Source organism: Capra hircus, chromosome 24 (genome assembly GCF_001704415.2).
Source record: "Capra hircus breed San Clemente chromosome 24, ASM170441v1, whole genome shotgun sequence".
Taxonomy (NCBI): Eukaryota; Metazoa; Chordata; class Mammalia; order Artiodactyla; family Bovidae; genus Capra; species Capra hircus.
Window position 1 is genome coordinate 25,761,618 of NC_030831.1, and position 21,972 is coordinate 25,783,589.

General features: G+C 44.1%; 1 protein-coding gene across 2 annotated transcripts in view; it reads left to right on the forward strand.

Moving 5' to 3' along the window:
• B4GALT6 (beta-1,4-galactosyltransferase 6) overlaps window positions 2,113-21,972 on the forward strand; it is a 67,746-nt gene continuing 47,886 nt past the window's right edge. The window contains exon 1 of one of the 2 annotated variants that reach the window (XM_005697011.3): window positions 2,113-2,534. In XM_005697011.3, the coding sequence (XP_005697068.1) occupies window positions 2,420-2,534 (115 nt within the window). In that variant the 5' untranslated portion in view covers window positions 2,113-2,419. The remainder of the gene's footprint in view (window positions 2,535-21,972) is intronic. The other variant, XM_018039787.1, reaches the window with a different exon arrangement.

Consider the following 21,972-nt stretch of genomic DNA (forward strand, 5'->3'; position numbering starts at 1 on the left):
TGACGTGGTGAAAATAAAGACAGATAAAAGTCAGCAGGGTGAGAGAGGGAAACAAGACAATTTTGCTTTCTCACTATTCATGGATTTCTTTCTCACTTGTATAGGTTATTTTTTTTTTACAAGAAATTTTTATCTATTTTATATATTGCTCCATTTTGTATTTCAGATGTTACAAAACTGTTACAAAAATGTCACGTACTTTCACACTAAATATCAAATTAGCCAGAGAAGTTGAATAACTTGTACGTACTCCAAAAAGCAAAATGAAGATGAATTTGCTGATTCTATCCAGTCGACCCTCTAAAGAGATGTAAGGAAACCCCTTAGGTGCCAGAACTCATGTTTAGCTTTTTGCACGGTTATCAGGTTTAATCCCATAACCTGCAAGCTGGTATCACACCCACCATTTGAAGACTGAGAAGACAGGCTTGGAGAGGGTAGTGGCTTGGCATAAGTTTCAGTTAATAAAAGGTCTTGGCAGAATTATAAACTCAGGTATTTCGGGCTCCACAGAGCATAGTGCTATATCAGAGTCGATGGAAGGCATGGGTCTCTTGCTAAGAAGATACTAAATCTCCTGGCAATCAAGCGGTAATTCAATACCACTGCATCTAGAAATACTGAGCAAGTAATGGCAGCAGGGGGCATCCAGCCACCTCCTACGTGACTAGTTGCAAAAGAAACACCCACAAACACACTTTGGAAAAATGTAATATAGCTAAGGACGAGCTAGTAGGAAAAAAGTAGCTTTTGAACAATGGATAGACCACGACCTTGGAGGTGCAGTAAAGCAATTTGCCTATTGAAGCTGGCTGGTACGGCAGCATTTAAGGGCACATCGGTTGCACAGAAGTCTTTTCTGTGCCGCCTGAACGGATACAGCTAAAGCAGGGCTACCCAGGGCTCACCTTCAGAGCAGAAGGCAAGTTCTATTATGAGAGATATACGTAGATCGTTATCACATCCTGACGGTAATATCTCTATAGTTAGTGCGGGATGGGAGGTTTCATTAATCCAGGATCAGAAAACACCTTGTTTCCGGAGAGTATATTTCGGGAGGAACGCACATCACTGAAGCCTCCTCGTTGAGATACAAGCACAGCATCGTTCATTATCGATCCCCAGGGTGGAACGCATCCGAGGCTCAAGAGCGGTCCCTCAGCCCCCGAGAGCGCGGCGAGCGCCGGGGACCCCGTGCGCGGGCGGGGGCCGCGGTGACGCAGGACGCGGTCGGGGCACGGGTCTTCGCGCGGGGAGCGGGGGTGGCGGCGCGGGCCAATCAGGAGGCGCGGTGTTTCGGGCGAGGGGAGGGGAAGGGAAGGGTGGGCGGGGGCCGCCAGGTTTCCTCGAGGCCGCCGCAGCGCCGCCTGCAGTTCCGAGCGAGCGCGCTGAGCCCCCGGGGGTCTCCGGACGCGTCGCCGGGCCCGATTTCCTTCGCAGCTCCCCCCGCCCTCTGGAGTTCGCCTCTTCAGTGACCCGGACGCGGCTCCGGCTCCCCCCCGTCTTTGGGCTCCTCGGCCCTGCCCGCCGCGCAAGTCGTCCCGCGGCTCTCCGCCTGGTGTCCGCGGGCCGTGCGGGGGCGGCGCCGGCGGGGGCGCTTCACCCCGGGCCGGCGGCGGTAATGCTGCTGCGGTTGCCGCCCTTGCGGCCGGGCGGACAGCGGGCGGAGGCAGGAGCCGGAGCCAGAGCCGGAGCGCGCTCGCCGCTGGCCGGGACGCCGCCCTCGCCTGTGCTCGGCTCCCGCGGCCGCCGGGGAACGCCGGGGCCCCGCGCGGCATGAGGAGGAGGCTGTGCGCCGGCGAGCGCCCAGCTCCTCGGCCCCCAGGGCCCTTTCGGGCCCCCGCGCCTCGCGCGCGCCGGCTGCGGCCCCGGCGCCCACGCTAGCCCAGCGCAGGCACGAGACTCCGCGGCCCCGAGGAGGAGGAGGAGGCGGCGCAGGCCTGCCTGGCGCGGGCGGCCCGGACCCCGAGCGCGGGGGCTTCGCGACCTGGACCCCGGCGGGCGCAGACAGCCGGAGCCGCGGGGGAGCCGCGCGTGCTGCAGTCGGCCGCCCTCTCCGCAGGGGCGCCGCGGCGCGCAGCCGGCGCCTCTCCCCACCTGCAGCCCCTCCTCCCGCCGCCACCGGGCGCGTCGAACGCCGCTCCTCGCCCTTCCACGGCCTCCTCGGGTCCTTTGGTCCCCGGACCCGGGCCCCGCGTCCGCTCCCTTCCCCCGCCCCGCATCCTCCCAGCCTCTCATTCATTCCGTCCGCTCCTTCCTCTCTCCTCCTTCCCGCTTCCCCAGAGCCTCCCCGTGCGGCCCCGCTGCAGTCTCGGGGTGGTGGTGTTTTTTTAGCACATTCATGGAAGTTTAGGGCCTGGACGGTGCCACCAAGTCCGGCCTGAGAGCGCAGCCCGAGCTGCCGGCCGGGAAGAGGAAGATGTCTGTGCTTAAGCGGATGATGCGGGTCTCCAATCGCTCGCTCCTCGCCTTCATCTTCTTCTTCTCCCTGTCCTCGTCTTGCCTCTACTTCATCTATGTGGCTCCGGGCATCGGTAAGCACCGAGGCACCCTCCCTTCCCACGGTAGCGGTAAAGGAAGTGTAGCATGTTACTTATGGGATTGGGAAGCTGTATGGTATGTACCGGGGCCCGGCAGAAAGCATTTTATTTCAAATGAGACGTGTCATATAACCCGCTTTGGGGCATGGTTTTGGCACGTGAGTTTTGTTAATGAACGTTTAACTAACTTAAAAGACTGCTTTAAATGGACAGAGCAAAGTGCGGTATGATGGACCTCATTTTGATGGACCTGAGATACCCCTGGACGGTTTGTTGAGTATTCCTGACACTTTTATCCATTTAATATTAAGTTTTTAAGCTTAGACGTAGTGCTTATTCAGATACCCGCAGTTATGTTAACTGGTTGTAAATACGATGGAGAAACCCACAGTAAGGAATGTGATTGAGCTCAAGAATGTACTAGTGTAGTGTTGCAGGTCACTTTTTTAGAATGGGGTCAGTGAACATTTGTGCCTCACTTCAGGAATTTTTAGGCGATGAGTTGTCTATTAAAAACAATGCTCCATTATTTAGTCTGCTTGGGTTGTTTTTCAAGCGTAGGTAACTTCTGCTACCTGTCAGGATGAATTCTGAAATACAATAATAATTAAAAGAACAATTATGCAAAATAGCTTAAATGGTAACTGTTTAGTTTTTTGTTTTTGTTTGTTTGTTTCTGATCCAGAACACACTTTTGTATAATCTGCTTGAATTAGCCTCTTTATTAAATATCCTAGTTTCTCAGCACCTTTGATTGAAAAGGTACCAGTGTGGCATTCTCATAAGAAACAGACCATCACCAGACCTCATCAGGACTGTTGAATTTCCTAAAAATCACTGTGACATTTCTTGATTAAATTTTCAGGTTCAAGTAAGATGTATAGGCTCAGAATGATACTTGAGAAGGCATAAATTGTTGAAACCTTAATAACCCAAAATAGAAGTTTGAGGTTAAAAGTTTGGAAAAAATGTGAATGTTTTAACATAGTATTTTCTTTTATTGCATTTTTTTTTTCTTTAGGCTAAATCAGACACCTCCTGAAGCCTGTAGCAGAAATGACAGCGATAGCTCAGTGGATTCCAGAGTTGTTAGCCAAAATACTCAGCAGGCTTTTTCTTAAGATCCTCTGCCATTTTGGAAATCTTATCAATTAACTACTCATTCTACAGCAGTTTTTTTACTTGTAGCTCTTTAAAGATTGGACATCATTGGGGGATGTTAGGTTATCTGATATTTCAAGTTTGAGAGATTTTGGAGAAAAAAGGTTTTTTTTTTGCACTGAGCTAACAGTTTTGTTACTTTCCTGGTATTTTGAGTAACATTACAATTATGTTACTCAAAAAGCTAACCAAAGGAACTCAGAATTCCATTTTTCACTTCATAATCAGCCAGTTTTTGTTATTGTATTAATGTATTGTGTATATATTCTTAAAGTTCTGTTGGTGTGAAATACTTAGACATTTTCCTTATTTGCATACTTAATGTTTACCATAGAACAGCCACTGATAAGTCATAAAAATTTTGGCAGTTGTCTTCTAGGCAACTAGATTAAAATTATTCTTGTGGGTCTTTGAATTTATTCTTAAAAAGATTGATTGAAACCAGTAAGAAGAATGAAAACCAAAACTTAATGTTAAACTGAAGGATTTGTTAAACTGAATCTGTTTCTCGAACTAGTATTACTTAGCAGCAAAAAAAAAAAAGCCCGCTTATCTTTTAATTATTGAGAAGCAGTTTTCCAAAATTCATATTTTTGTTTGAAAGCTCTGATTTTGTCATTGGTAACACATACTATCAGTTTTTCTGACAGAATGTCAAGCGCATTTTGCTTACTTTTTGGGAAAATGTAGGTCAGATACAGAAATTAAATAACCAAAGTTTTGCAGTTGTACCTTTAAAAAAAAAAAACACTAATGTCACGTTAAATTTTTTTAGCCTATTTTTGGCTGTGTTGGATCTTCGTTGCTCTTCGGGCTTTTCTCTAGTTGAGGCGATTGGAAGCTACTCTTCACTGTGGTACATGAGCTGCTCATCGTGGTGGCTTCTCTTGTTTCGGAACATGGGCTCTAGGGTGTGTGGGTTTCGGTAGTTGCGGTTCCTGGGCTCTAGAACACAGCCTCAATAGTTGTGACCCGTGGGCTTAGTTGCTCCAAGACGTGTGGGATCTTACTGAACGAGGGATCAAACCCATGTCTCCTGCATTGACAAGTGGATTCTTTACCACTGAGCCATCAGGGAGACTCTTCAGTTGTACCTTTAAGTAAAAATGATGTTCCATGAGAAAAATGTGGCTAGTTCAGCTCACAGTGCAATGATCTATTACACGGTTTGATTTTCAAGATAACCACGGTCCTTTGGTATGCTGCTGAAATGCCTTACGTGTGCTTCCCATTTCATCACCGATTTCTTTTGTTTTTAATTAATTTTTATTAGAGTATAGTTGACTTACAATGTTGTGTTAGTTTCTGCTGTACAGCAAAGTGCATCTGTTCCACATACACACATATCCACTCTTTCTTAGATTCTTTTCCCATACAGGTCATTACAGAGTATTCAGTTGAGTTCCCTATGCTTCACAGTAGATCCTTATTAGTTACCTAGTTGATACTGGGTTGGCCAAAAAGTTCGTTCGGGAAAGCCTGAAGGAATCTCCCAATTTATCCCTCCCCCTTCCCTCTTGATAACCATAAGTTTGATTTCCTACTTCTGCATCACAGATATCTTATTAATGAGACATACCCTAAACTAAGTAGTTTCTTACGGCTAGTTTACATTAGATGTCCATAGACTCTTTTGGAAATAATTCATATTTTAGCCTGGGTTAACATCTTGGAGCAGAGTTTTCTTATGACTAAAATACATGTTGTATAAGAGAGTTTTTTTAATTGATCTGAAATGTTTCAAATCTCTCTTGTTAAAAAAAAAAATCCATATGAGCTGTATCCACATCAACCTGTTAAGTAGCCATCAGTTGTAGTTTCCTCACTTTTCTGCCCAGAGACTCATTTTTCTTGTTTGCCTCCCTGCAGACAGTCCTGTCATTTTAGTGACTCTTGTTAGTTTCCATTGCCCGTGTTCCTCCCTCCCTCTCTAGTACCATATAGTAGTGCACGCGTGCTCATTTGCTCAGTCGTGTCCGACCCTTTGTGATTCTGTGGACTGTAGCCCACCAGGCTGTTCTGTCCATAGGATTTCCCAGGCAGGAGTACTGGAGTGGGTTGTCATTTCCTTCTCCAGGAGATCTTCCTGATCCAGGGATCAAACCCGTGTTGCTGCGTTGACAGCAGATTCTTCACCTGGGAAGCCCCTTCTTCCTTTGTGATTGCAAAATGATGAGCAAAGTTTCCCTCAAAGGTCTTGCCTTGGCTGAATTGAAACTGGAATTCCATTTAGCATGGAAATGTTTCCAATATAACATAGCATTGTCATTTTCCTGCTGTCATATCAGAGGAGTAGGTGGAGAGACTTAGATTCATTCACCTAACATGAATAGAGCACCTTGGATGGGATAGACTTTGTCTGAGGAAGACAGATGGCTAAGACAGGCCACCTTCCCTCATGTGGTGGGGTGAGTACCCTGCCAGGGCTGCAGCCAGTCCTCAGAAAGCACGCAGTGGAGTGTGCGGGTTGGTGAAGGATTTCCTGAGGAGGTGACAGATGGGATTTATCTGGACTGAGCAGAGGGATTCTAGTCGGAGGGAGCAGCAGGAACAAAGGTAGGTTCCAGAAAGTAGGAATATTTCCGTCTGATACCACTTAAGGTGTGGGGTGGTGGATTGGCCAGACCACGAAGACTCGTGGGTCTCCCCTGCCCAGCCTGGTATTCTGGCTCTTTAGGTCCCTAAACTTCCTGGCTGAGAGTGACTGGCCTCGATTCGCACAGCTTTATGAAAGTGGTCTGTAATTAAGACGTTGATGTGCCTTGACTCAGTGGGGCAGTATCGTGGGGAAGATTGTTCAGCTGCCGTGGGAGTGGGGATTTTGCTGTCCATTTGACTCACCAGCCATCCTGACCTTTGCTTGACTCGCTGATAGGCTCTTTCTTTCTTTGAGCAGAGGAAGAATCTGGTTGGATCACTTTGGTGTGAATTCCTGTGGGGCCTTCGAGGAATTACCGGGCTGTGTGCCTCACTTTTTGGCTCTCAAGTGGGTGGATGCCTGGCTGGGACAGGTGGAGTTGTTGATGGATGGGCTGGGCATGGAGGGTGTGTTGTGGGAGGGTATGGCTTAGTAGAGCCTTGCTCAGAGCCTCCCTGACATTTCTGGCTGGTTTCTGTCACTTTGCTCAGAGAGTAGCTTGTTTGTTGCCCTGTAGCTTTCTCATCGGAGAAGGCAATGGCACCCCACTCCAGTACTCTTGCCTGGAAAATCTCGTGGATGGAGGAGCCTGGTGGGCTGCAGTCCATGGGGTTGCTAAGAGTCGGACACGACTGAGCAACTTCACTTTCGCTTCTTACTTTCATGCATTGGAGAAGGAAATGGCAACCCATTCCAGTGTTCTTGCCTGGAGAATCCCAGGGACGGGGGAGTCTGGTGGGCTGCTGTCTATGGGGTCTCACAGAGTTGGACACGACTGAAGCGACTTAGCAGCAGCAGCAGCAGCAGCTTTCTCATCACAGCCTTTCACCCTCCTGGGGGTGAGCCTGATTGTGGTTTGAAGCTGTTACACTTTGCTTGGTATTTCAAAGTTCCTCTTAGTTATTTTCCTCACCAAGTTCTCTGGTCACTCACTGTGACTCCTTTTGAGGATTCTTTTGGTTGGGCCACATGTTGGGCATTTCTTGTTTGTGGGCCTCTCTTACCAGACAGACTTCCCTGGCTAATGTTTTTGTCCTGTGAGTAGCAGGAGACATCAGACATTCTGAACCTCGGAATGCTGGAATCCTTTGTTTTAGAGCAGTTCTTCTAGCCTGGACTACAGTTTATACAGGACAGAGGGACCAGGTGGGAAGTTATTTCAGTGGCTCAGGCGATAGAAGACTTGAACCTAATCAAGGCAGACTTGAAGAATATGGACAGTGGAATTGAAGGAAAGGGAGATGCTTTAAGACAATGCTTGTATTGTGGCCTAGACACTTGTATTCTAGTGGGGCGAAGGGGCCGTAGAAAGGCAGGTGCCTTGAGCGGGCCATTTTGCTTTTAGAGAAATTGAGTTGGGATGCTTGTAGGATAGCGAGGAAGAACTTGTCAGCAGGTGGGCAGATGGAAGAAAGGGCTTAGAGCCCACGACAGAGGTCTAACAGGAGAGAGATGTCATCAGCGTATAGGTGGATGATAGATACCTGTTTTCCCCTACACATCTGAGTTAATAAAACTCATGCAAGTGACTCACTAAGTTAGTTACTTGTAAATATGGAACAGTAGGTGTCAGATGGGATTATGATGGAGGCTCAAGTGTAGTTTGAGGGCTTCTCTGGTGGCTCAGCAGTAAAGAATCTGCCTGCAGTGCAGGAGATGCAGGTCATCTGGAGGAGGAAGTGACAACCACTCTAGTTTCTTTCCTGGAAACTTAGGTGGACAGAGGAGCCTGGCAGGCTGCAGTCAACGGGGTCTTGAAAGAGTCGGACACCACTGAGTGACTAAACAAGTGTAGTTTGAAGGATTTCCCATGAGGCTGTTACCTTTTTCACTCCCCGGCCCCCAAAGTGGGTAGTGTGATCAACACTGTGGAAAAATTCAGGTGGCCACCCAAGGAGAGCTTGTGGAGGCTGAAGACAAGGTAGCCAGGGATGAAATCCATCAGCCTAGGGTGAGTGAAGAAATAGAAACAGGAAAATGAAGGGAGAGAGGTACCATGAAAGTGAAGAGAGTTAGAGGCCTTTGCAAAAATGGATCCATCGACAAGTGAAAATGATGATCAGCAAGACAAGCATTGCAGTGGGGTAGGGTGAAGTCTTGAAGGAGAATCATGGATTTGGTAAGTAGGAACTCTGTGACGGCCACTAGGGGACCTGTTTTTGTGCTGTTAGAGGGCACCAGTAAGACTGCCTGAGGTTGGATAGTATTAATAAAGTCAGATGAAAGTGGCTGATTTCCAGGAACGTGGGATCAAAGGGATCTTAGAAGATGGGAAGACCTGAGCTTATGTGGATTTTCAGGGAGTGAGGACATGCTTTAAAGATTTGAAGAAGGGAACAAATTATGACGTGATCTTGTTCAGTCGCTCAGTTGTGTCTGACTCCTTGCGACCCTATGGACGGCAGCACACCAGACTTTCCTGTCTATCAGTATCTCCCGGAGTTTGCTCAAGATAATGTCCAGTAAGTTGGTGATACCACCCAGTCCTCTCAACCTCTGTCATTGCCTTCTGCCTTCACTCTTTCCCAGCCTCAGAGTCTTTTTTCAGTGAGTTGGCTCTTTGCATCAGGTGGCTGAAGTATTGGAGCTTCAGCATCAGTCCTTGCAGTGAATATTCAGGGTTGATTTCCTTTAGGATTGACTGATCTGATCTTGCTGTCCAAGGGACTCTCTGGCCTCTTCTGCAGGACCACAGTCTGAAAGCATCGATTTACTCCTCCGTACATGTTTGTCTGGTTCTGCATTGAACAGGATCCACGTGGTCCCTGTTTTCCTAGAGCTGAAGCATGCATGCTAAGTCGCTTCAGTCGTGTCCGACTCTTTGCAACCCCATGGATTGTAGCCCGCCAGGCTCCTCTGTCCATGGGATTTTCCAGGCAAGAGTATTGGAGTGGGTTGCCATGCCTTTCTCCAGGGGAGGATGCCAGGGTCTGTCATTTTGTCGCCTGTTTGCTGTTTGGTCACTGTAAGTCGTGTCTGACTCTTCTGTGACTCCGTGGAGGCTCATCTGTCCATGGGATTCTCCAGGAAAGAATACTGGAGTGAGTTTCCATTTCCTTCTCCAGGAGATCTTCCCAAACCAGGGACTGAACCCATGTCTCCTGAATGGGCAGGCGGATTCTTTACCACTAAGCCACCAGGGAGTTACCTCCAAATTTAGGGCCTTAAAACAACAAACATGTTATCTCCTAGTTTCTGTGGCCAGGAATCTGGACATGATTTGGCTAGATGGCTCTGGTTCAAGGTCTCTTACTTGGCTACAGAGTGTAGGTCAGAGCTGTGATTGGAGGCTCCACTGGGGAAGAATCCACTTCCAAGTTCAGCCGTGTGCACTCTGGTAGGATTCTGCCCCCTGAGGGTTGTTGCACTGAGGACCTTGGTTCTTTGCAGGTAGTTGGCTAGAGACCTCACTCAGTTCCTTGCCCCGGAGCCTCTCCACTGGGTATTTACAACCCCATCACTTTGGCCATATTGTCTTTGTCAGAAAAGAGTCATTTTGGGCCAGTGCACAGTCCATCTCAGAAATTGCTTACCTCCATCAGGTTGCCATTCTTTTATTTTTACTTTATTTTCTGGCCACCGTTCTTGAGCCTATATGTTAATTCAGCTGTATTGTTCCAGCAGAAGTGAACCTCAATTCTTTGATCTTGTGAGGAATCAGGTAGTTTAAAAGGGAAAATGAATTTATTGAAATCTGACAGTGCTTCACACCATGGTCCATGTTACTGTTTTATGAGTAAATTCTCTTTTGTAATTGGCAGATAATTGCTTTACAATGTTGTGCTGGTTTCTGCCCTACAACAGTGTGAATCAGCCGTACGTGTACGTACGTTCCCCTCCCTCCTGAACCTCCGTCCCGCCTCCCACCCCGTCCCACCCCTCTTGACTGTCACAGAGCACCAGGCTGAGCTCCCTGTGTCACACAGCAGCTCTCCACTCCTGTCTGTTTTACATGTGGTAATGTATTTGTTTCAGTGCTTCTCTTTCAATTCATCCCACCCTTTCCTTCCCCTGCTGTATCCATTTCTGAGAGATTGTTCTAGAACTTGGATTGCCTAGGTCCTGCTTGGGCATTCCTGGTCAATGGAGAGCCCCACAGGCCTTGTGTATTTCCAGTTTTCTCCCTCTGGTCCATTTCCCTCGCCACTTGAGACCAAACTGAGTGTTGTCACCACTGCTTGAACTGCTCTTGACCGGTTTCATCACAGCAGCCTGCCCCCAGCTCTTTCTCCCTCTTCTTTCTCCTTTTTCTTCTGAATCATTTTTTTTTCTTAATTCCCAAAAGACCCAGTGATTGAGTATATAAAAGATATGTTTCTGCCTTTTCACAGAATAATATGTGGGTAATATTGTGGTTAGAGTTGAAGATTGGGTCAGTTGAAGGTTAAAAGTAAGTTTTCTGAGAATACGTACAAGCCCATTAACATGCCACTGGGAAATCAAGAGTTTTACTCCAGTTATTATTAGGTATTTTCTCCTCATGTTTTAGACCCATTGGAGAATTTCAGGTAGCATTCCAGTTTTATTTTTCTGTAGCATGTATATCCTACATTGGGCCGACTTGATTTGTTGTGTTTCATGGGCATACTTGTTTTTGGTTGTAGCAGAACTTGATGGTGTTTGGTTTAAGCCACAGCAAAAACCCTCCTCAGTTAAAGTAGGCAAGAAAGAATGTTTATCCTTGTTTGTTGGTTTGAAAGTATGCTCTGGCTGTGGAAATCTTTGAAATTCATTTTCCATGCTCTGTCCCCTTCTCTCCTGGTTTTAGAGGCATTTTCCTTTCATGAATAAGTAAATTGAAATTATGAAATGTTTTATTTTTGGCTATGTGGCATGGCAAAATGTTTAAGAAAACATAACTTAGTGCTTTTAAATCTAAATTGTAATTAATTATTTTTCCTCCAGAGGGATAATGGATATGACTTTTTGCTTACATCTTGGTTTTCATGATTAAATAGTCAAGTTAGTAAAAGTCTTTGGCTCTCAATCCAGTCTTTATGTTGTATACTCCTTGAGGATGAAACATAGATTCTTCATTGTCTGAATGAATTGCACATAAATTAGGAAGCTGTATAAAAGAGGGTGTATTTATACAAGTTAAACTGTGAAAGGAGACTTCTATTTTTTGGCCTGTTACAAATGTTAGTGATGTTTAGAGAATTACTATAAGCAGTAGTTTTCAAACGTGAGGGTGCTCAAGTCTTATTTCAGGCAACCGAGGTCTTATCATTAGAGAATCTAATTGGGATCCTGATTGATTTAAAAAATATATTTATTTATTTATTTGGCTGCATTAGGTCTTAGTTGTGTGCAGGGTCTTTTTTTTCTTTTGCATTAAAAATTTTATTTTTAATTGGAGGATAATTACTTTACAATATTGTGTTGGTTTCTGCCATGAATCAGCCATAGGTATACACGTGTCTCTCCCTCCCTCCCACCTGAGTTTGATTCCTGGTCCAGGAACTAGATCCCACATACTTTAACTAAGAGTTCACATGTGGCAAGTAAACGATCCTGCATGCTGGGAATGAAACTACCATGCAGAATCTTCAGTTGTGGCATGTGCCCTCTTAGTTACGGTATGTGGGATCTAGTTCCTGGATCAGGGATTGAACCCTGCCTCCCCCTCCAATATTGGGAGTATGGAGTGTTGGGAAGTCCCTGATTGATTTTTTTAATTAGTCCTTCACCCTGGGAACTTTATTTCTGGCACACACCCCAAACAGTTGGGAAATCCTTTAGTGTGAAATAGTCTTACATTTGAAATTGGTTATCTCATTTGATCCTTCATCTAGCTAATCTTACCTGTTAAAAACCAGAGTAATTTGTTTATAGCATTGTATGTTACTGGAAAAAGAGTTTTCATGGTGAAGAATTTCTTTCCTCCAGAATAAAAATGGGCAGAATGTATAGAAAACTCAAGGCAACTAGGATCATGTGTTTCTTTATGAACCCACTATGTGATTGAGCTATAGGTTGATCCTGAATTTGTTATTTAATGTTTTTAATTATTAGAGAGATACATTATAATTCAGTTAATAGGATCAATATAAATAGTACATCATGAGAAATGATGGGCTGGATGAAGAACAAGCTGGAATCAAGATTGCCAGGAGAAATATCAATAACCTCAAATATGCAGATGATACCACCCTCATGGCAGAAAGTGAAGAAGAACTAAAGAGCCTCTTGATGAAAGTGAAAGAGGAGAGTGAAAAACTTGACTTAAAGCTCAACATTCAGGAAACTAAGATCATGACATCTGGTCCCATCACTTCATGGCAAATGGGGAAACAGTGGAAACAGTGAGAGACTTTATTTTTTGGGCTCCAAACACATTGCAGATGGTGACTGCAGCCATGAAATTAAAAGACACTTGCTCCTAGGAAGGAAAGTTATGACCAACCTAGACAGCATATTAAAAAGCAGAAACGTTTCTTTGCCAACAAATGTCCATCTAGTCAAAGCTATGGTTTTTCCAGTGGTCATGTATGGATGTGAGAGTTGGACTATAAAGAGAGCTGAGCACCAAGAATTGATGGTTTTGAACTGTGGTGTCAGAGAAGACTCTTGAGAGTCCTTTGGACTGTAAGGAGATCCAACCAGTCCATCCTAAAGGAAATCAGTCCTGAATATTCATTGGAAAGACTAAAACTGCAACTCCAATACTTTGGCCACCTGATGTGAAGAGCTGATTCATTTGAAAAGACCCTGATGCTGGGAAAGATTGAAGGTGGGAGGAGAAGGGGACGACAGAGGATGAGATGGTTGGATGGTATCACCAACTCAATGGACATGAGTTTGAGTAGACTCTGGGAGTTGGTGATGGACAGGGAGGCCAGGAATGCTGCAGTCCATGGGGTCGCAAAGAGTCGGGCATGACTGAGCGACTGAACTGAACTGATGGCCCTACATGTTAGCCAGTGGAAATAATCTCAAAACAAAAGACTTATAAAAATCTCTCTATAACATGTTCATAGTTAAGCACCTCTGTGAAGTTTGTTACTGTACCATCACACCTTGATTGAAATATTATCTCTTTTTAAGTATTTGAGGCTTGCTAGTGTTAATAATTCTTTACTGAAATCATGTTTTATATATTGCCTTCTTGGTAATTAAGTTAATGGCTCAGATATTATGACTTCTAATCATAGTGCAATGTCCAGCTTGACTTGGAGGAAGAGAACTCGGACTTCATTTTCATTTCACTCAAGAGGACCAGCAGTAGAGAATTAAAAGATGCCTTGTTTTTTAATTTGAGAGTATGCTCTGGCTTCAGAAATCATTGAAATTTATTTTCCATGCTGTGTCCCCTTCTCTCCTGCTTGTTTTAGAGTCATTCTCCTTTCATGAATAAGTAAGTTGAGATTATGAACGTTATTTTAATTGTGAAAACACAGGGAAATTGTGGATAATTATAACGCATATAGTTCACATAGGTCTCCCTTTTATGTCCTCTTCATTATGATAGCATTCTCAAGTGGGTAGTGGTTCATTTCATTCACCTTAAATCCATTCTGAAGTCATTTATTTTCAGCAGATTTACAGTGTTTCCTGGGTGTGTTTATTTACGGCTTCATCCTTTAGTCTGTAATTTCATTAGGTAAGTTTCCTTACTGATTAGATTAAAAATGTAATTGCCTGCATTTTTCCTCTCCTGGTTCCCTCATTTCCTCCTGATTCTACTTTTCTCCCATGTGGTTTATAACTCTTGAGTCTTTAGGCTCCTGTCGCACTTTAAAGAAGCCATATGGTTAAGTGAGTAACAATGAATTAACAAAGGACAGTGCTGAAAGCTGTCATGTGTTAGATCATGTGTTCAGAGTCTGGTTTTTGAATTTTCAGCTAAGTTTAAACCAGGCTGAGCTTGTCATCTGGTTGTTGTAGAAGTAATTGCGATGTTTTAGGCAGTTTACCCTTTCTTAGGATTTTGGTTTTTACAGAGGGGCCCCATGGCTCCTTAGTTGCTGACACTGCTTGGCAGTTGGTGGTTATTCAACACATATTTATTGTGAATAAACACATGTCTCTACCTTGAACATCTTTAATAAGACTGTTAGAAAAGTTATCCTCAAATAACTTAAGGCTGTTAAACTGCAGAGTGGAAGTGGTAAAAAACACCTGTCGGGAAGAATTTCTTGTTAATTTTTGGTGCCTACATCAGCAAAGCTTGAGCTATTGGCTAAGATCTGAAATAGATCTGCACTGTATGTGATCAGTGTATTCATGATTGCTTGATAAAATGGGATTCTGAGCACAGAATTCTTTCATTCTACTTATTAGTCAGTCTGTGATTTACTGGAAGGATGGGGAGGAGGATATTATAAGCTAGTAATTACTTGCTCTGCAGATTTTCTTGAGCCCATACTTGACTTTGAATTATTATCACCATGGTATGTTTAAAAAGTGCTTTGACATAAAGGGAATCATTTGCACAGCCTAGAAGTCTGTTATGTTTTGTTTTTAACTTAAGCAATGCTTTGGTTTTAGGCAAAGTATGGACTCTTTTTCATATGTCATGTGGAGGTTACGGCATTGTTATTAGGAGATAATATATTTAGCTTTTACAGACTCAGATGAGTAATTTCTGGGAACTCATTGAACAAGGGGCTAGATGTGGAAAGAAGAAAACTTACAGGCATGTGAAATAGATGTTTAAAAGGTTATTGTGAGTTCTTAGCAGTTCATAGAATACATGATTCAAGTGTTTGTGGTTACTATCAAGGGATGTATATATGCAGCTGGGCTCTAAAGGCTGAGCGCCAGAGAATTGATGCTTTCAAATTGTGGTGCTGAAGAAGACTCTTGAGAGTCTCTTAGACAGCAAGGAGATCAAACCAATCAATCCTAAGGGAAATCAACCCTGAATATTCATTGGAAGGACTGATGCTGAAGTTCCAATGCCTTGGCTACTTGACATGAAGAGTCGACTCACCAGAAGAAACCTTGATGCGGGGAAAGATTGAAGGCAAAAGGTGAAGAGGGTAGGACATGAATTTGAGCAAACACGGGGAGATAGTGAAGGATGGGGAGTGTGGTGGGCTGCAGTCCATGGGGTCACCAAGAGTTGGACACAACTTAGCAACTGAACAACAACAAAAATATGAAGTGGTTTGCTTTTTTCCATGTTGTTTATTTCATTACATTGTTCTGTAGATTATATGGGAAACCATTTTCTCTCCTGTGGCTTTGAAGTACTACTACTGATATCTTCCTTGCATTGGTTGCAATCTGTTAATCCCCTCTGTTGTCACTTCCCTCATAACTTTTTGCATTGAAGAGTTTTCTTTTTCTTAGTCTCTCTCTCTCCTGTAGGACTTCCAATCATTGCTTCTTCCAGATTGCTGCCTCAGTGTCGTTTAGAGCAGTCCTTGAATCTTGAGTTTTAAAATTCTACCTGTGTAACTTCTGAGTTTGTTTTTTGATCTCTTTTTAAAAATATTTATTTATTTGCCTGCAGTAGGCCTTAGTTGCAGCATGTGGGATCTTTGTATCATGTGAGATCTTTCATTGCAGCACACCAATTCTTTGATTCTGGTGACAGTGAAAGACAAGTCGCTTAGTTGTCTCCAACTCTTTGTGACCCCATGGACTGTAGCCCACCAGGCCCCTCCATCCATGGAATTTTCCAGGCAAGAGTATTGAAGTGGCATTTCCTTCTCCAGGGATCTTCCCGACCCAGGGATCGAACCCGGGTCTCCTGCATTGCAGGCAGATGCTTTACCATCTGAGCCAATTGTGGCTTGTGGCGCAGTTCCGGAGTTGCGGCATGTGGGCTCAGTGGTTATGGTGCATGGGCTTAGTTACTCTGAGGCATGTGGGGTCTTCCCAGACCAGGGATTGAACCCATGTCCCTGCATTGGAGGGTGAATTCTTAACCACTTCACCACCAGGGAAGTCAGTTTTCTGGTCTTACAATGCGGACAGTTGTGCCTGTATCCTGAGATGGTATATTTGTTTCCTAGGGCTGCAATACAAATTACAGCATTCTGAGTGGCTTAAAGCAGCAAGGCATTCCCTCACAGTTTCGTTGGCCAGAAGTTCAAAATCAAGGAGTCGGCAGAGCTGTGCAGCCTCTGAAGGCCCTGCGAGACCCTCCCTTGTCTCTAGCTTTGGGTGCCTGTTGGCATTCCTTGGCTTCTTAGGCTGGTGGCCAGTCCCTCTAATCTGCCTTCGTCCTCACTTTACTTTCTTCTGCATGTATGTGTGTGTAGCAGTCTCACTCTGCCTTGCTCTTGTATGTGTACTTTCATTGGATTTAGGGCCAACCCAGATAATCCAGGATGATCTCCTCATCTCGAGATCCTTAACTTAATTACATCTACAAAGACTCCTTTTCCAAATAAGATAACATTTGCAGGTCTGGGAATTAGGATGTGCACACACATCTTTTGGGGGGGGGGGGTCTCTGTTCAACCTGCTACAGAAGAATTAAATGAAATGTAATACATAGCATTTAGCTCAGTGCCTGATGAATGGAGGTATTCAATTCATGTTAATTCATTTCCCTTCTCTTTAGAAACCCATGCCCTCCAACATTCCACACCTGGGATGATTTCTCAGTTATGCTCAATTCAGAGCCTTCCTGTTTCACCCCGTCCCCCTTCTCTGCAGACCACAGTCTTCCTAACCTTCTACATCTGGGACTTTCTCACCTTCATTAATGTTACTACTACTGTTTTTTTAATGTTGAGAATAACCTAGTTAACTGGTCATAGGGAAATACTTAAAATTATTTATTTTAGCTGTTGCATGTGAACTCTTGGTTGTGGCATGTGGGAACTAGTTCCTTGACCAGGGATCAAACCCAGGTCCCCTGCATTGGAAACGTGGAGTCTTAGCCACTGGCCCACCACGGAAGTCCCCATTAATGTTATTTCTCATCTTCACAGTGACCCCCGAGTCCTCTCCTCGCCTTTCTGTTTCTTCACACCATTTACCTCCTGGGACCGTTGCAGCTTACTGTCCATTGCTGCCAGCGCTCCTCAGGTTGGATGGCTCATCTCTGAGTGTCCTCTGCAGCTGTGCCTCCCAGAGCCTCTGCTCGTGCCGTCCCACCAGAGGAGACGTTCTTCTCCCTCTTTCGTCTTACTTGCTTAGAGCCTTCACTTTAAATTCCTTCTGTCCTTGCTCTGCTCAGGTCATGCTGCGGTCCCTCCTGCCCAAGAAAACATCCCTTGACCTGGCTCTCTCTTACCTGTTCCAGCACTGGACTGCTTTCACTTTATCCGCACAACTCTCTACTAATTTCTTTTTTTCCCCATTAGTTGGGTGAAACTGCTCTCTTGAAGGTTGACCAAGATCTAATAGCACTTTGATTTATTTGTTTTAAAAAATGTTTATTTGGCTGCATCAGGTCTTAGTTGTGGCATTTGGGATCTTGGATCTTTGTTGCAGCGTGTAGGAACTAGTTCCTTGACCAGGGATTGAACCCAGGCACCCCTGCATTGGGAGAGCAGAATCTTAGTACTGAACCACCAGGGAAGTCCCTGTAGTAGTATTTTAAAAGGCTGACTGGGATGGTGATGAAGAGTTGGGTTGCTGGCGCTGTCTGCTGGGGGTAAATCCTACTTCCACTACGTGATAGTAAATTACTGTGTGACCTTGAGCAAATCACGGAACTCCATTTTCCTTATCTGTGAAATAGGAATATTAGTACCTACCTTACAGGGTTGTCAATTAGTTTATATAAAGGACTTCTAAGGAGGCCCAGTAGAGTAAGTGCTAGGTATCAGCTTTTCATTTTTTAAGTTTTTTTTCTTTTTTTTCCTTATTGTCTTTCTTCTCCTCCTCTGTGTTGACATTTGTCATGGTTGACCATTCCCTTTTTCTTTTGTCCAGTGGCTTCTTCACTGTGTTCCAGCTCAGATTAATTCATCTTGAGGTCTTTTAGTTTTATATCTTCTATTTATGGTCTGAACTCCACCTTCTTATCTCCTTTCTAGATAATTTTTCCTCTGGTAATTCATCACCATGGTTCCCACTTTTGCTTTTGTATGAACATTTCTCCCAATTGTATTTATACCCCACTCTTCTTAGCTCTGCTGCTAAGTCGCTTCAGTCGTGTCCGACTATGTGCAACCCCATAGACGGCAGTCCACCAGGCTCCCCCGTCCCTGGGATCCTCCAGGCAAGAACACTGGAATGGGTTGCCATTTCCTTCTCCAGTGCATGAAAAGTGAAAGTGAAATTGCTCAGTCGTGTCTGACTCTTTGCGACCCCATGGACTATAGCCTACCAGGCTCCTCTGTCCATGGGGTTTTCCAGGCAAGAGTACTGGAGTGGGGTGCCATCGCCTTCTCCACTTCTTAGCTCTAGCACTGTGTTTATAATTGCGTGTGAGAACGTCTGACAACACAGTCTCCCTCTCAGAATCAGCTGTGCAGTTGACTTCTGATTTGTTAAAGGACCTGGAGATTGTGGCAGTCAGGAACAAAGATGTTGAGGTCAGAGGGATGTTGTGTTTGAGTCCTTCAGAGCCTAGGAAGCCTTTGCCAGATCACTGCAGACTGCAGAGCTCCTTGACTTGAATCCATTCTGTGCTTTGAAGGAGCGAAGCTGCATGTGGAAAAGGATGTGGAGACACAACTTTACAGCAGATACATTCCCTAGTTTTCTCACATTGAGAATGAGGCATGTTCATAACTCTCTTTCCTCATAAACCTAGGGTAAGATGCCTGCAAGCTATTGTAAAGTGTTGATTTTTTGAAGTGTTTTTCCCTTTAAGGTATAGCTTCCCTTCCAACCCCTGGAAAACAGACTAGGTAAATAAGTGAAATTTATGTCTCACAGTGCAGAGGCAAATAGCAAATGAACTAAATTAGAGAACATGACATCATTTTAATGAAGCAGGACTGGCTTTTAGTGTTCTTTTGTCTTGAGACCAAAGGGCAAGCATGGGAAAGAATTGCCTATTTTCTGAAATGTAGTCACTTGTAAGATGGAATAGAAAAATCTCTTTTTTTTAAAAAAACTATTTTTTGCAGCATTTGGGCTTCTTAATTCCCCTACCAGGGATCGACCCCTAGCCCCTTGAAGTGGAAGCGTGGAGTCTTTACTACTGGACCACCAGGGTAGTCCCTGGAATAGAAATTTTAGACAAGGATTTCCTGGCTTGCCAATAAGACATTCTATTTTACAATAATGATGATTAGCAGGCATGTAGAATTACCTGAGTGTGGGTTACTATAGTTTTATGATGTTTGGTAGTCAGTCTGGATTATTCCATGCTGGTTTCTTATGCCTTGAAACACTTTGACACATGGCCTTCTTCCTGTTAACAGTGCCTCTATTTAAATACAGCTTCATTCCTTAATGGGTTTTGATCTTTAGGGATTAAACCCATGAGGACCATTAACCTAAGGAATGTAACTCAATTAGCTGTGAATGATTTAAAATAAACTAATAGATTTTCCGTTTGGAGAGCTTGGTGTCTCACCTTTATTTTTTCTCCATCTGTCTAATGCATAGTAAACACATGCTTTTGGTAAATCACCCTTGTCGCAGGTGCCATCAGTAATCTTTTTTTTTCTTTTTTTCTTAACAGTTTGGTTACCTGGTATTTTGAAAGTTTTTAGGAAAATTTGACTTTGTCCTTTTCTATGCTTGTTATTGTCCTTGTTTCCTAAATTTGACTTGGTTTCAAGATTTGGATTTGATTCCTGGGTGGGGAAAGATCCGCTGGAGGAAGGCATGGCAACCCACTCCAGTATTCTTGCCTGGAGGATCCCATGGTCCGAGGAGCCTGGCAGGCAATAGTCCATGGGGTTGCAAAGAGTTGGACACGACTGAGCGACTAAGCACACAAGATTCAAGCAGTTTTCTCTATTAGAGTAGGTATGTTAGTTAAAAGAAAAAGCTATGTAGTTTGTGAAAATTCTAGTTCCAGGACACACATGTATTCTTATTTTGTGTATCCTTGTTTGGGGCAGTATTGTCTCTCCCAGTACTGATGTTGGCCTAATAACTCTTGACTCAGTCCTCCTTCTCCAGGTTCCCCCCCCCCTCCCCACCAGTTTGGTGCCTAACAAATAGTATAGGCTATTTACACCACTGATAACAAATTTCATATATAATTTTAGGATTAAATGATCCAAGATAATAGTAAAGTAGATGCTCGTAATCCATTTCATTTTTTTTCTCTGCGTCGTTTCAGTTGAAATCTTGGTTTAGGTAGAATTGCTAATGTCACTTTGGCTTTTCTTGAACATTTTACCACATTTTTGGTTGGCTGTTCTCTTTAGTTTCATTTTTCGCTTTGTCTCATCTGTCTTTGAAAGTCCACTAAAAAAACAAAAATTAATAAAAACTTGTGGGGTTTGTAAGCCTGGTTTAATAAATTCAAGCCTAAACAAGTTAGATCTAATTATAGGACTGATTTCCAGAGAGGATGTGGTGCATATGTGCTAAGTCGCTCAGTCATGTCCAACTCTTGGCAACCCTGTGGATTGTCTGTCCATGGGATTCTCCAGGCAAGAACACTGGAGTGGGTTGCCATGCCCTTCTCCATGGGTTCTTCCTGACGCAAGAACTGAACCCATGTCTTACATTTCCTGCATTGGCAGGCAGGTTCCGGACAGGCGCCTAAAAACGATGGAGCTGGAGCTTATGTGAAACCTGCGTTTCTCTCTTATGGATTAAAGGTGAAAAAATAAGTGTTAGTGTACTCCACTTCTCTGTTCTATTTATTCTCTGCTCATTTGTACTTCGAGCAAGTTCAGATTTCAATAAAAGGAGAAAGGAGGTAGCAAACATTTTGCTCATCTCCCTGTGCCATCTCAAAGAGGCAGAACTGGGCCCAGAAAATGAGTTGGCATTTTTTATCTTTTAATTCAGCATTCATTTTTCAAGAGTGCCATTAGTGTGTTGAGAGACAGCTTATCTTAAAATTGAAAGAGTCATTAACCAAGCCTTGCAGTTTCTTGGTTTTGCTGTGAAAATGAGCCTCCTCCTCTTGCCTGAATGGAGCTTATGATTTTTAGCTTTATGCCTGGAGCATTTAGCGTAGAAGGGGCTTCTGAGAAACCCGGTGTAGTACTGCCATTTTTAGGTGAGAGAGCTGAGATATGGTGCACTGTCCAGAGTTATGCCCAGCACTAGCAGAATCAGGACCAAGAAGGAAAGGGTCTTGCGACTTCTGTGCTTTTCTGAGGAGGCCTGGCGTCTCAAAAGGCAGTGACTTTTGTAATCTTTGTCCAATTACCAGTTTCTCCCAGAGGAAAAAATAGAAATTATTCTTGAAGCACTTACCTTGGAGATTGAAATTAACAACTTGAAAATGCCACGTTGATTTTTTAAAATTAAAATGAGACCACTAATGATGTATTAAAAATTTTTTTTTCTATTGAAGGATAGTTGCTTTACAGTATTGTGGAGGTCTCTGCTGTACATGAATGTGAATCAGCCATGACTATGTGTGTATCATCCCGCCCTTCTCGGTCATCTTAGAGCGCCAGGCTAGTTATCTGTTTTACACATGATGATGTATACATGTCAATGCTACTCTCTCCATTTGTCCCACCTCTTCTCCCGCTGTGTCCACAGCCCACTCTCTACGTCTGTGTCTCCATTTCTTCTCTGTGAATAGGTTCATGGGTACTATTTCTAGATTGCATGCTGATGTGCTCAGTTGTG